This window comes from Erithacus rubecula, assembly GCF_903797595.1.
Source record: "Erithacus rubecula genome assembly, chromosome: 2".
Classification (NCBI taxonomy): domain Eukaryota; kingdom Metazoa; phylum Chordata; class Aves; order Passeriformes; family Muscicapidae; genus Erithacus; species Erithacus rubecula.
Genome location: NC_136685.1, coordinates 49953969 through 49970334, shown reverse-complemented (window position 1 = coordinate 49970334; position 16366 = coordinate 49953969). Strand labels below are relative to the sequence as shown.

Genomic DNA, 16366 nt, shown 5'->3' with positions numbered 1-16366 from the left:
ACACTGAATTGAATTACTAAGGAAAGCCTTGATAATCTCTTGGTAAAATAGTGAGCACTTCAGGTGAGGCTGCCCAGCACTGCCTTGATTTCTGTGCCTGGTTTTAATCGTGAATCAGCTGTGTGCAGCCAGTACAGCTCCTCCTGGAGCTGCTCTCCTGTGGGAGTGGGGAGGAGGATCTGAGGACCCAGCCCCTGGTCAGTGGTCACTTCCCAGAGAACTCCCAGGAAACAGGGCTGTCTGAACAGCAGTTTACCTAAATGGAAAGTAGGGAATTGCAGCCTAGTCCCAGATTTATTTTTCTTAATCTTTAGGAAAAGAGTATGTGGAAGAGGAAACAGTTAACTAATTAGGTGCAAAACAATAGTGCAAAAATGTCAGAGATTTTTCTGCTGTGCTCTTGTTGCAACCTGCTCGCTGGAAATGGCAGATATTAATATTTTATTGACTTGAACCTCTGGGGTAGATTCCAGATGTCACTACTTGATCATTGTGAACATATAAGGAAAAATAAATTCTGCCATGGCAATGTTGAATTCCCATCTATGGAAGCAGCTGTTACCAGAAGACAAATGCTCCTGTGGCTTTGTAGATGCCTTTTTCCCCTCTGGTTGTTATTATGCACACTCGACCAATCTGTTTGCAGAAAAGATGGACATACAGAAGTAAAAGAAAGCAGAGGAAAAGTCACAACATTTCATCATTAAATTGTATACATTAAGAAATAGCTATTTCCTTTACAGTGCTCAGTCTAGAATAGAGGCTGACAAACCTCAGAGGTAGAGTTAAAAGAATGCTGCCTGCTGGGGAAAAATCTGCTCCAATGGTTTTGAAAACATGAATCACTTTGTGCCAGTCAGTTTCAAGTAGATGAGTGCTGAAAAACTGATGTCTCAATATTGCTACAGATTAGGTGAAAGATGCTGCTCTGGGGCACACTTTGAAAGCCCCCCAAACACATCAGAAGTGCATGTATGTGCTCTCTACCCACCCAACAGGTGCTGAAGATAACATCTATTAAAGAGGTGGTGAGAATTGGCTGAAAAAACAAAGAACAGATAACCTCTGATTTCAAGGGAAAGTAATTTTCTTCAGTTGGATGGAACAATGACTTTTCCACTAATGAATATTACCTGTCACTTAAAATCTAGGCTTCAGGTGGAAATTTCAGAAAGTTTGCAACAAAAAGTCTCAATTTTCAATCTCAGACTTCATTTTTCTTAGAACTGCAGCACTGCAGAATTCAGAGAGCCAAGAATCCTTAGGGCATGTCTACAGAGGATCTTCATTGTGTGCATTATTTCATAAGCTACGTAAGCAACAAAAAATGAAGACATATGATAAACTTTCCTCTCCCAGCACTAGGATTCCAATTCATGTTTCCTTCCTGAACTCCAAGGTCAGAGTCCACAGCATGACTCAAACGCTAGCTGCAGATCTGGATATCATTGGTATTGCTAAATGTCCAGGGAACACAGACTCTAAGTGTGCAATTGCCATGACATTGTGAACATACAGAAGCGCATATAGACATAGCATCAGCTGAAATCACCTGCAGACTGTCGTCTGGCCTAGAGGCCAAGCGGTGTAGCACAGCTCATGTTCACACAAATAAACTCTTTTTCTGCCTCAGAACAAGATGAGCAGATCCAAACTGGCTATCAGAGATGCTCCCTGGTTTGTGATACCTCTGTACCCATGGCCCAACAGAGTCTGGGACAGTGATACTGGTCTGGGCTGAATGCATGACACACTGTCAAAAAAGAATCTACCAGGAAACCAGGTACTATGTTAAGGATATCATTTGCCTGCACTTTAAATGAAGATCATGACACTGTTATGATGAGACAAAATATTTCAGGGCTGATGCATTTTTCAAAAGAATCATGTTCCTTCAGAAAATTCCCAGTCAGCTCTGATTCTAGATTGCAAGAGAAACTTAAGTTATCAAAAATATTGCGAGCAGTTTTCTGACTCCATTACCTTGGCCTGACTCAGACACTTATTCCAAGAGTTTTAGGGTACACAGTTGCATGAAAGCAAGGCACTTTTAATTTTTTTTTTTTTCTGGAAGGTAAAAATCTTGTTATGCCATCTGTGCTAGAAAATGTGGGAAAAATGGAGAATTCATGTCATATAATTGTTCTTATTGTATACACACTAAAGGTCAGGGACATCTAAATACTTCCTAGATTTTTATTTTCCTCATTTTTATTATTTTTAATGGTGTAGTAAGCTCTACCAGATGCACTCAAGTTGTATTATAGAATTTCAGGAATCTATGATTGATCAGTGCCTTCAATACAGGTTCAGTTATAGCTGCTGACATTGTTTATCTTTGGTGAATTTTACAGACCAGATTTTTCAGAATCATGGTATTGTGATCAGAACAGTCATGACTAAAGTTGCCAAACAGTTCATTCTATGTTTTCATAACACTATACTTTTATGTTCTCAGTTCATCTTCTGCTCAGGAAGCTATGCTAACAGCATACAAAAATGAAACATGAAGCATACTACTTAAAATATACCATGCAAGTTTCACCACAAATTTAAGAAACAATCATAGTTCTGGCTTTTTCTGCTATTTTTGGTGGGGTTTTTTGTTTGTTTGGTTTTTAACATATGTTTATCTCCATAATGAAGTGAGGAAGTTTGCTATGTGTTTTATGATTCTCCACATTATATTCAGGAAAAATTACCTTAACTCATAAACTGAGTTCTTGTACTTCCAGAACCAGAGGGGCTTTCTTTGGGATATGAAGCAAAATGCAAATATTGCTTTTGCATAAAGCAGAACAAGGCAGTACTGTAATATCAGCAGGAATACCAAACATGGTATTCTGAGGTATAGCTGTACTGTGGATGGGGATTTCAATATTCCCAAGAAGCAGCCCTCATTTTTTCTTGTACCTTCAGAATCAGCTCAGGAATGGGATTGGTCAACCTGCCACTTGACTATGAATTTTCTGCATGAAGAGGAATTGCTTTTTGTTTAACTACACATTGTAAAGGAATACTTACGATTACAGAAGCTTGTGCTACTTCTTATTATTGCTGTTCTTCTCAGTACTATTCTTGTATCTCAAAAAAAGCTCAAATAAGCTTTTTCTACCTTGTAAATTCCTTGGTATAGAGAGAAAATCAAATGGACTAGGCTTTTTATCCAGCATCTTCTCAAAGAAAGAGGTTCCATAGACCCCCGTGGAAGTCATCTGCTCCACATTAGCTGGAACATGTTCATAAACAGCTCTCATGCTATGACAGTGAAATAAAAACAGGACTATGCCAATACCAGAAATGAGGAATAACTTAAATGGCATCTGTGGGAGGAAGCAAGCCAGCAAGAAAGCATCACTAGTCAGCACAGCATCACATAGCCCCAGGACAGCCATGAGGCACTGAACCTGGGGATCCAAAATCTCATTGCTCTATTGTATCGCTACAGGGTCAGCCAGAAACCCTTCCCCGTGTGAAGGGATACATATGAGATGGTCAAATCAAATTCTCAGGAAAATTCCCCCAGGCCTCAAAGTAATGATTCCAATGTTCAGCTCTTTGTTTTCATAATTCCAACTCTGCTGAAAAAAAAAACCAACAACAACAACAAAAAAACAAACAAAAGAAGCATATTCTATTAGCCTTTGTTAGTGCAAGAACATCTATGAGAAACTGAACTGCATCTTCGAGTCTCAGCTCATGCTGGTGCTGTTGTCTTTCTCTCCATTAGGAAAATAAACCTTTCAGAGACAATCCTGTTTGTCTTGGTCAGGTAAGACTGTTTAAAGCTGACTTCTCTCTTCTGAGTTGGAGAAAACTTGTTTTCAGATAATTACATAGCTTAGCTTTATACAAGCACAGCTCATTAAGAAGGAAAGTTTTTAGGGAAATGAATGAGTACAATTCTACTGACAAAGCTCTCTACTCATTATGGAAAACATTTATGCTTTGATGTGTAAAATTCAGTTTTCTGCAAGAAGTAGTGAAGAAATGCAGATAAAATTTGATAGAAGCAATAACAGATAATACATACAGACATAAAAAATTCTCTTCTAGCAATCCTTCAAAATACTAATGACATAAGCTTTAGCATTATTGTCAAACAGAAAGAGCAATATACTGCGCTCTGAGCCAATGTCAAAGATGCCTGAACCTGATGCCTGTCTGCTAACATGGCAAGACAGTGTTATTAACACTTCACAATGATTCATACTCTCTCCACATTGTGCTGATTTTTCCCAGTCCTGCAGAAAAGACTTTCTAAAGTACTAATCTATATCATTAAAAATCAATTTTCTTTCAACCATTGTATTGCCCTAGAAAAGAACTTTTGCCTTAATTAAATAATGTTACTTTTCTCCATTAGGTTCAAAGAATCAGAACTTAATTACATGAGCTCTCATCTCCTTTCTCAGGCATAAATATTCTCACCACTCTAAAAGCACAGGAAGAGATAGCTGATGTGCAAGGTATGTGTATGAATATAAGCATGTAGAAGGGATGGAAGCTGCTCTCAGAAGGGAAGTGCAGGAACAAAATTAGCAAGGACAAATCTAAGAATGGGCTTTGATGTGCAAGATGTACTTCCTGTACAAGTGAAGACCTTTATATTGGATAAAAAGGACTGGAAAAATAAGAAAACAACATTAGGTTTATGCTGCATTTAATATTTTGCAAGAGTTTTGCTGTATTTTGTTTTTTCCCAGCACATCACACTGTATGTATTTTGAGCACAGGAATGGAATATGCTGGTTTATTAGCACACAAGTGTTTATTAGAACACAAGGGTTACATCAATAGGTGACTCCTCCTAAAAATGAGTGTTATCCATCTGAGCACAGTGAATGCTGTTACTACAGTACAAGTTCTTAGATTGTTCTCTTGCAGCTCTGTTCAATCTGCCTGTTTAATTTTAGCATTTCAACTTGAACTAGCCAGGGCCATCCTCTCTGTTGTTTCATTCCATTTATGAATATTTTGGGACACACAGAAACAGTCTTGCTGTTTGCCTCCTTCCTAATGACATTATTAGTTAGGCAACTTTTATTTTCCATGCATACCTGTGACTACTTCCCTCATGTCCCCTGCCTGTGCTGTTTTGCCTCTCCTCCTGTAATGCAGACTGTCCTGCTGATATATCTGCTACCTGATTCTTTTTAGTCTTGTTCTATATTTTCCTGGTGTATCTGGAGGAACTTCTGGCCTTTTTCTCTGCTCAGGTCTTATCAATATCTTTCCAAATAAAAATAAAATTAAAACCACAAGGAGAAAAAAAAAAAAAAAATCAAATGTACTTCCCGTGCAGAAGGCTTGTTTTCCCCTCCTGCTCTAAATGCAGGAGCTTTATAATCTCTCTGTTTAACCTCTGGTGCCCTGCTGATACCCTCTTGATCTCTCACTCTGTGAGTTTCAGCTTCTGAGGAGCATCCCGCTTCTCCTCCTGTGCCATGTCTTCTCCTTGCTCCTGAAAATGCCCACTGCTGAGATTATTTTCCACCTCTAGCTTTAAAACCTCCATTTCTTCTCCTTAGTTTCTTCCAGTGAAATTCAACTACTTAATTCTCTTGCAAGTCTCTCTGTGGCCTGTCCCACCTGACTTGTCCCCTCCTGTCAGTATGAGAGTGCATTGCTGATGAGACACTAGCTGCTTGTCAGCTCCTATTCTAATTATTAATCCTTAAGAGAAACAGGGAACATTCATGCTATTCTACTGTTCTAAGTGCTTAAATACATACACAGACCACCTTTCCATAATATTGGATTACCTACAATGTTTAAAGGAATTATCCTGGCAGCATCTTTCTGAAATATTTAAGAACTTCTGTTTGTATAGCATGGACAATAATTGGCATGAATTAAGCACCTTGCCAAAGGTCTTACGGTAAGTCTGCAACTGAGCAGAGATTTTGATGCTGGCATCCTAACTTCATGGCTGTGCTATTGCATCTTAATAACACAGTTATGCTTCATGATGTTTTAAATCAATCTGACAGCATCAGGGCCTGAAAGGTATTGTGCATGATGCAGACTTTGCAGAAATCCAAACAGTATACATTTACTGTAAATACTATGGATGGGTAATTACATATCACAAATTTTGAAGCATGAAATAATAATTTTAATGATTGCATGAAGCATATACTCAAGCACAAATACAGGAAGGAACAGAAAGAAATTAAGACTAAAATACAGCACATAAAAGTCAGTGGACAGGATCACTTTGAAAATGGTCAATACTTTTATGTAACAGTTTACTTACAGTTTTATTTATTTGGTATGTAAATTACCATTAATAATGCAGATGCAGTACATAAGAAATGCTTTTTCCTCCACTTGCTTTACTGGAATAATATTACACAGTTCATCTTTTCGAGGGCTATATAACTAAAACCCAAACTGGCTAAGGTGATGGCTTTGCATTAGTCTTATTCCCATAACTCAGGCACTTATCTCCACTAAAATCAATATATTTTTGAGTGTGTGAGAAGTAAAAGACAAGCATATTAAATACTTTAATCTTGTGTTGGCAAATAGATATGCAATTCTGTTACACTTATCTCCAAGGCTGATCTCTAATTTGCATATTTTCAGAGTTTTGATCTACAAATGGGTTTTAATTTGTTGACTTTTGCAAGAACAGACTTGTGGGAGTGAGGGCAGGTCATGCATAATCAAAGAGTAAAACAAAGAAGAAAGATGCAGAGAATCTGAGTTCAATTTCTGTATGAAATGCAATTAACATTATAATTTCCTTGTACCACACAAAGACCTTACTGTACTGGGTGTTCCCAATATTTAGGGGCTTTTTGAAAGATTCAAGAGATTTCTATCTATGCAAATGGTACTGAGTTTTATAAAATGAACATGAAAAATTTGTACTTGGAAAGAGGCACAGAGATGAAATGACTTTCAAAAGAACATTGTGATAAATCTGGACACAGAACCCTCTGACCTGAACCACATCTCAGGGCCTGAACTAGAAAGCTTTTCACCTTCTCTTGTAAGACGAGTTCAACGAACTGTGGAAATGAAGGAAATTGTACATAGGCTCTGTAGGTAGAATTAGACATTGATATGTGTGAGTGCTGAGAAGCTGCCAGTTTATAACTCTTCCAGCTGCATGGCAAAAAGCTGGGATTCAAATGCTGTTTATACACACAGCCAGTGACTACCTTAAGCCCTCAAACTTCATGCCAAGACACAAGAGTGCTGTGTAACCTGAAGTGTGTCCCTCCCAAGCACTGTCCTACCCATGGTGAAGTGGCAGCTATACCTCCTATTGTTTACAGGTAGGAGCTTTCAGTCAGCCTCCACTCTGCAAATACTATACAGAAGGCAACTCAAAGAGTTGCAAATCAAATCCCCATTAGTACCACTGACCTCATTCTTTACCTGGAATGATTCTCTCCAGAGATCAGTCATTTAAGTATATCTATCCTTGATAACCCAGTAGGCCTGAAAATGAAGTAGCTTCTCTAAAGCAAGCAACAAGAATCAATCAACCTTTAAACACACAAGGACACTTTATTGTCTGAAATGTATGGATATATGAGTCATGCCATCACTAGACCAGCTCATTTTGGTTATTTGCAGACATAAGGGCAGACAGAGCTGTGGTCATTGCAAAACATACTGGATGGGCCAGATTCTCAAGACTTGGGAGCTCTGTAAATGAGACTTCTCTGGGAGAGAAGTGTCTAGTGGAGAGTATATGAACACAGGCTACATTAAGTTAGTACTGTCCAACAAAATAGTGAATTAGTTGGGACCAAAATGATTCATTTCTTCTTCATGTATCAGAAAACCTTTAAATAGGTTGTTGCTGTCAAAGTGTGGTGAAGCTCTCATCTTTGCAGATTCAGCTATGATATTGATCAAGAACTGGTGAGGGCAGGAATGAAGGAGTGGTTCCATGAAACACAGAATCACAGATCCATAGAATTATTTGAGTAGGAAGAAACCTCTGAAAATCATGAAGTCCAACTCCACTGACAATGCAATTCCATAGGAATTCCACTGACTGACACAATGAAAAGGGAGACGTATGTATTAGAAGAGGGTCTTAGGTATTAGATGATTTAGAAAGTCTGTACCTCTCAAGTACCTCAGCCAATAGGCAAAGAGAGAGGGAAATGTGGCTGCTAAAAGACAAAAAGAGTCCTCTAAAAGTGCTCCAAGACTTCTCCCTTTATTCAAACAAAGTAACAGAATTCCTCTGTCTCCTTTTTGGAAACCTCTGTCATTTGTGGATTAATTTTCCTGATACAAACAGTATCTGCTCTTCTTATTTGTGTTATATGTCACTGAGCTTTACCAGTTAATTTCTCTGTTTCCCATTTAATCGCATGTAATATGGGAGCATTTCTACTAGAAAAACAAATAGCCACAATAGGAAATGTGAAAGCAATGCAAGCAGTAGTCAAGAATAAGGTTTGGAAAATTGACCCATACTTATGCTGTGCAGGTCTTTACCAGTGATAATCACATTTCGAGTAACATAAATGGGAGTACAACACAGATGTAGTTAGCTACAGTTAGCAGATTACTAATGGCTTGTTATTTTGAACCATTACTCTGACTTGAAAAGAATGAGCTTATCCAAAAACACAGCTCTATTTAAACACCGACACACAAAACACCTGGTTGAATCAGGAACAGAACTGAGCTTGAACTAAATATACCTTGAGTTTCTTGTTCATCATTACATTGAAAAAAAAAAAAAAAGGCAGAAAAATAACCTGGTTATCTGTTTTTGAAGGCTTGAGGGTAGGAGGGCTCTGCAGAGGGATCTGGGCAGGCTGGACCAATTGGCCAAAGCCAATTGCATGAAGTTCAACAGGGCCAAGTGCCAAATCCTGTTCTTGGGTCACAACATCCCTAGGAACTGCCACAGGATGGGGACAGAGTGGCTGGAAAGCTGCTTGCTGGAAAAGGACCTGGGGGTGCTGGTCAGCACTGACTGAACATGAGCCAGTGTGTGTCCACATGGCCAAAAACACCAATGACATCCTGGTCTGGATCAAACTTGCACCATGGAAACCTTGTTGGATATAAGGAAAAATTTCTTCACCAAAAGGTTTGGTAAGCACTTGAACAGGCTGCCCAGGGCAACGGTGGAGTTGCCTTCCTTGGATGTATTTAAAAGATGTGTAGATGTAGCACATAAGTACAGGCTTTAGTGTTGGACTTGGCACTGCTGGGTTAAAGAGTTGGGCTTGATGATAGCTGTGAGGTCCATTACACATTTTTATTTTCCCCAAGCAAACCATTTTCATTCCTTATAGATTTCCTGCAGTGCAAAAGTGAATTTTTTGCTCCTGAAAAACATTTAAGATCTTATGTTTTGATTTTCACATAAGTGTAACTTTTTTGGGAGGCAAGGAAAAACCTCTCCTATTGTAGTCTAGTGTCTATTAATTAATATGGTTAAAGACAAATGAATGAGATTTGAGTCCTGTGAACTGATTGGTGAATCTATTTTTACTGTTGGTTTGTCTTTTTGTATTCAATTTAATATTTAATTTGACTTTCACAACAATAGTTGTAACTTGCTATTATGTCACAACTTAGAGTATCAGGAAAACAGAATGTGTCATGTCAGTAGTTCTTAGCAGAATACTAATATGTATATTGGGAATTTTTGCATGCAGCTATCTTGAACTGGCTGCATGACAACTAAAATTTAGTTTCATAACTAAACTAAGACATAAAGCCAGGGTTTGTGAATGAATGCCACAATATTCCACTATTCCAGTAAAGACAAGAAGAAATCCTGAAACGGTGGAGGAATTGAAGTTATTTGTAAACACTTACTGCAAGGAAGATCTGAAGAGAACTGTGAGCCACTTCTATGTACTGATATTCCAGGAAACAGCCCGAGACAGTGATATAACGATGATCCTCTGGTGCCCAGTCGGGTGCGGGCGTTACTGAGGTCACGGTGCAGCCCGGCCCGTTCTCCATCCACCAAGAACGGTGCATTGAGATGTTAAAGGTCAGAATGAGATCTGTTTCCTGCAGAAGAGCAAGAGAACAATTAATGCAATCAACAATTAAGAGAACAATAGGGGGGATGGTACTCCGATATCCAGTGCCTCAGCAAGAGATTTCACAGCATGCATAAAGAAGCAAAGAGCTGCAATAAAACTGCAGTGTCACATGAAAGCTAGTGGAGCTTGCCTGATGCAAGCAGAAATATCTGTACCTTGTCAGGCAGAAATGCTGCAGAGCAGAAAAATAATCCTGCAATCCAGGATCTGGTCCTAGACATCATGCCAGCCTAGACTATAGCAGTCATTTCTGTAGATTGCCCATTTTCCAGTGGATACCATAAGGATTGATGGCCCGTGTTTTGGTGGTCTGATGTACCAAACTATACAAGAATCCCCCCAAAATTAACACAGTTTAATATGCATGCATCATCTGCAAGGAGTCTTTTCTCATAGTCCCAGTGAAGTAGACCTATGGTAGCTCAACTGAAATATTGGAGAAGATTGAAGAAAAGGATCCTGTGCATTTGCTTGCAGGCAAATCTCTTTACAGTACCTCTCTGATTACTAATTTCCTGGGATCCTCTTAGGAAAAAGTGAGCATTGCCTTGTCTAAAAACCACCGGGCTAGTTAAAAAGGAAGGGCAGAGGCGTGCAACCTTTAACTCCCGTACAGCAAGTGCAATGGAGTAACTAGTCAGCCATGCCTTCCATTAGGACTGCATTTATAAATAATTCATAAAGGATGAATAAATTATTAATATACATCATAAACAATACTGTGGATATTGCTTTCATAAATTATATGTGGTTGCACATTACTTGAGGGTGTTACACATAGCTATAACAAAACTATGGACTCTGTGGATTCTCTAATAGCCTACAGTGTTTACCAACATTTTATAAATAATTTATAACTGTAGCCTCATTGTAGAGTGTGACTATCTAGTCTATGTGCACATGTGATCAGTCATGCAAAAAAAAAATTGCTTTTAAGTTATGTCTTTGCAGAGCCAAACTCTCCCCACACCTAACCTACATTTTTTTTCAGCCTGTTGTCATTAATAATTAAGATTCTCATAAAGATTTTAAAATGTAACTATTTAATTAGGCTTATTATGCCAGAAATAATAGAATGCTACTCTGTAGCAGATAAGTTGTATTCACATTTCCCTCCCTTCAAAATTGCATTTTTCTCACTCCCACTTGTTTCTCCTTTTTGCACTAATTTATGAAGAGGTAACTCCAACCAGAGAGGTTTTGGATAATGTCATATGTCAATTGATCTGTCATTGCACTTGGCACTTCCATGTTGCTTAATGTTTTTTCTCTAATTTCCAGTTCATACCAAAAGTATAGAAATTTTTTACATTAAAAAAAAAAAAATCAATCACTACCCTGCATAAGCACACACAGCTATCAGATGGCAGGAAGGACTTAAATATGTTTGCAATGAATAATTACCCTTCATTCCCACAACAGTCCAATCCAGCAAATAATGAGCTGAGAAAATTTAAAATGCTTCATATGAATTTAATCACACAACTAACTTCAAGCACTTGTTAATTTTGATCAAAGCTACAGCAAACAATTCTATAAACTATGCAAATTGTGCCCATATATATATATATACACACATAAGAAAATAAAATTTCTGTATGTATATATTGATGTATGATTATAAGTCTTCACCCCCAAAAACCATCTCCTTTCTCTGGATCCTTCCTTACTAAAGCCATAGACACTGGAAAGTATCTGCCATTTGTTTCTTGGAAATGGGAATTTTTACCTTTCACCCAGGCCAGAATATTTTTCTTACTAAAGGCAGGGCTGCTACAGGTTCTTAGGTAGAACACTGATCTTTTCACTTGGTGTAAGAAGTTGAAGAATGGACATCTTTGGAATAACTTTTCTTAAAGCAACAGATGTATTCCTAAATGATTAAAACTGGAGTTCATCGTGTTACTGTCAAAAGAACTTTCAGCCATTCTAGTTACCATGGAAAACTCTAAACCTCTAGTCTCTTATCAGAGATGCAGCACAAATGAATAGGACTCATTGTCTATTTCAATTTTAGCATTTGCAATACCTTGAGAAGAATGATGATGGACAAAATGTATTTTACAAAGTGCAGACTAGGGATGAACAGTGTGTTCCTTAAAAAAGAAAGGGATAAACTGGCTTGCAGGAACTGAGTATTTGTTATGCATCTGCCATATGAAATGAAAATAGATTAAGAGGAACTAAACATAAAAATCAAAACTGGGCTCTGTGGGTGAAATATAATTTCTCTAGAGGCAGTGATTTTTGCTTACCACTGGTTCAGTAATCAAAAACTTTATTAGTTAAAAGCACAAGTAAATTTCCAAGTTACATGGGAAATATAATTACACATTAAAATATTTATGATTACATATGTAAATAAAACTTCACGAAATCTAGCTTTCTTCTATCCCTGAATTTATCCCCAGATGATTTTTTAAAATATTTACACAATTCCTTTGCATTCAAATAGTCTTTTGGCAGTTAAGATGAATGTTGTGATTAGGACTTGTTTTGTTCAGGAATAGGCTTTGAGTCCTTACCAGTAAAAAAAAAATTATAGATCTTTATCAGATCTATATTTTATTTCTTTCCCTGAATAATCAGTAAAACACTATTCTGTTTTCTTTGATCTTAAAATAGACCTGAGACCTCGCAAAAAATTTTCTATTCAATAAATAGTAGTAATAATAATAATAAAAGTAATAATAAATAATAATAATCCTACTGAAAACCACTGCTTCAAATCTTTAATTACTTTGAATCACGTGGTTGAGAAGGCTTTTGAGAAGCAGTTGGTTCATTCTTTTTTCCCCAGTTAGGGAAAAAAGGGTCATCTTCAGAAAGGAAAACAATAAGATGTGAAGTCTGGTTCTGTAAGATTAGACACCATTCATGTCTCAGGTCCGACTTGGATGGATTAAGAATGACAATCTTGAGAAGTCAACATATAAGTCAGACCTTCCAAATTTCTATCCCTAAAAATATCTGGGATCAGAATAGGCATAGAAGGAGCCTATTAACTACAAAGCTGCTGCACAGTTAAATCTCAGGTATAAATTGTTATGTGCTTTGAACTTGCCTACAACTTTCAAGCCATGTCCCCTTTCATGCAACCATATTACATGCAACCAGTTCCTGTTGCTCAGTATTGAAGGTCGCCCAGCTTATGAAAAAGTTTCCCTTGGTGAGAAAACACTTAAGGACTTGAATCCCCTTGTGGAACTGTGGAAGCCAAAAAGGGGATGATGAATCTACCATTAACATCTCTTCTACTGTCCGCATTTAGAGCTATTTTTGGACAAACTCTGCTTGCTATTTACTTTGTTCACTGTTTGAATACAGTTTTAGTGGACATAGACAAAGTCTACACTGGAAGCTGGGGATTTATTATGCTCTCTAGAGTATTTGCCGTCTGTTTTCCTTCTAACATCTGTGGCTCAAACTTTGTTCAGGGAAATGCAGAGAAATGGTCTGATAAGCCTTGAAGCTATGAAAACTAACAAGAATTGTTGATACACATTGGGCAAGCCAATATGTTGTTGTTCAAAGTCTGTATGTCAAGGAAGATTTCATTATCCTAAATTCAACAAACAGCTGCTTCCTTTGTGGACAGAGAAATACATCTGTAAGGGCTTTATTGCTGATCACTGTGCTGCTTTTGTAAATTCTGCTGGTATTTGTAAAGCTTTTTAGTGAAAATTGGAGCATTAAAGTAGATTTTGATGCTCATAAAAAAAAAAAAAAACAAACAAAGGAAAACATTTTGTAGGACATCTTTGCTGACATTCTGAAGATGTGTTGGTATTTGTAGTGGTCAGGAAAAGTACTGCTAGATTAGACAAATACTGAAGTTTGGAGACTCAGATTTCTGAGGATATGAGACATCTTCAAATTACATATGTAATTTTATTACAGCTTAGTTGGTAAAAAATGGTGAGCTCTGATGGTTTTGTACCTATGTTTAATACAGTAGATGGCAACTTTTCCTGGGGTCAACTGCACAGTACATAGCATTTTCTGGCTGAGGAAAGCTAGTGACAGAACATGGCAAGATAAAGCTTTGTAAAAGCTGCCAGAAAAAGAATAAAAGCTTCTTTGTAATCAGACACAACAGGAGGACAGCAGTTCTTAAAAGGAAGACAGATCTTTGTGCATTGTATTAGTACTAGTACATATTAGTAAGTGTGCTGTCTCTTTGCAAAAATAACAGTATATTTCTGTTTCAATGATTTTTGTTGGTTGCAACTCAAAGAATCTAATTCCAAACAGTGCCACAAGAGAAAAAGAGGCAGGAATGGTTCAGGGCGATTCTCCTTGAAAGTCCAGGAGACCTTGCAGACTCAGAGAAGTTAATTGTGCTGATTTCAATGGCTGTGGCTTGCTCTGTCATGGGAAATGATTTCTTCTATTTTTCTAATTAGGAATAGCTGAAATCTGTGCAAACCTGCCAAGCTTCTGTACATCTCTTGTAAAATACAGCCATGTAACCACCTGCTTCATTTGTCAAACTCAAACTAGCAAGAACAGGCTGCTTGGAGAGTGAACAATCACACAAGGCTTCAGTGATAAAAGATCAGGGTCTGAAAGTATTTGTAATTCTGGATGCCTGGGATGCACAGAGGCCTCTACAGGCATTTTTTTTCTTCTGTTATCTCACTTTTCCACTAAAACTAACTCCCACCACCAGGCAGTACCATTTTCTCATGCAAGCAAACTTTTTCCTGTCTAAAGAAAAAATATCTCCTCACCAAACAACCAAACTGCTTGTCAGGTGTGCTTTTTTTTTTTTTTTTTTTTTTAGGAGGGGAGGTTTGTTTTTTTTCTTTTTTTTCAAAGTTGATATATTGAAAATAATTACTGTAGAATTGTGTAGGGGAAATGGATATTTGGATATTTAAATATATTTTTTTTTTATTTTGTTGCATCTGAATTGGGTTTTTTGCCTTCCCAATTTTTGTATATGTGTATTGTTTTCTCTTCCATTTGAATTTTTTTTCAGTAACCTGAAATTCTCCATTTTGTACCAGTATAGTTGAAAATTGGTTACAGAGCCTGATTTATCTATATCATTAATCAGATAAGGTTCAACCAGTTTGAATCTACCCAACTGATACATTTCTGAAGTTCATCAATGGAAACTGGCAAAAATTGTCCCTCTGATACCTTTTCTCAATATTCTGTTAAAAATGCTAAAAATGTATTTTGAGTGATTTCCAGTGTACCCATGTTCTTCTGAAGGATTTAATTATAAAGTTACCAGCATGAAAGAGATGACTCAGATGTCCTGATTTTCATCTCTGAAATGAAACTAGAATGTTTTATTAATAAAATACTATAAATAATCCTCAAAAAGCATAGGTACTGCTACATGAATTTGACATTGTCAATTATTATTGTTATAGCATACCTGTTAATTATCTTCTGCAATTAGCAAAGCTACAATTAATGTTATATTAATTTAAATCTTCATACTTTTCTGGTAGTTAAATATGTACATTGAAGAACCTAAAAATTTTTCTCTGCTCAGTTTCTACTCATTAAAAAAATAAAACACTTGCTAGGCTCCAAAATATTAATTTAATTAGTTCAGTGACATAAACATTTTTTATTGACATCTTTCTTTAAAAAATTTCTATCTATTTAGTTTTTCAATTAAAATATCATAAAAAGGAAGTAGAAACTTCAGTTTATATTGCAAGATTAATGTGATTATTACTGCTCCATTAATATTACTATTCTATTAATGTTCTTTTTATAATTAAACTGAATTTTATAGAATGTTCTGGACTAAGATCCATTGAATTATTTTCTTGTGTAGAACATAAGAACTTAGCCCTTCACAGTAGACCAGTGTCATTCATCACGAGAACTAGGAAGTTGCAGTCAAATAGAAATTTTAATTTAGCTATTGTACATGTTTAGGGAAGATTCTGGGACCTATATTTTTTTTGCAATTTCTTGGAAAATCACTTTCTGGAGAATTTAAGCTTGTACAAAACCAGACTGAAATGGAAAACTAAGTAGAGACACTCACATCCCACAGCAGTAGCTAACTCTGTCGAATCTTACATTTATTTCACACTGTGCAGTAATCAAGGATATCATTCTGGAATTGAGAAAACTTGTTTAAGTAAATTGAGTTAAATATAATACATTGTTTTGGCAAATTACTATTCTCTGACAAAGACATCTTATATCCTAGCTCTGATAATGTGAGTGTACAGTGGACAATTTACCTGGTGATCTGTCCCTGAAATTACCAGATCTCACCTATGTCCCATGAAACAAAACTAGCAAAGAATCTTATGATTAAACTAAAATCAGTGTATTTC

General features: G+C 36.9%; 1 protein-coding gene across 3 annotated transcripts in view; it reads right to left on the bottom strand.

The window, feature by feature from the left end:
* The window catches only part of NKAIN2 (sodium/potassium transporting ATPase interacting 2), a gene marked incomplete at its 3' end in the record, with an annotated part of 503254 nt that overhangs the window by 65430 nt on the left and 421458 nt on the right, over window positions 1–16366 (bottom strand). For all 3 annotated transcript variants that reach the window (XR_013776731.1, XM_079325770.1, XM_079325771.1), the window contains exon 4: window positions 9814–10014. Coding sequence is in view for 2 of the 3 variants with exons in the window: in XM_079325770.1 (XP_079181896.1) it covers window positions 9814–10014 (201 nt within the window). The remainder of the gene's footprint in view (window positions 1–9813; window positions 10015–16366) is intronic.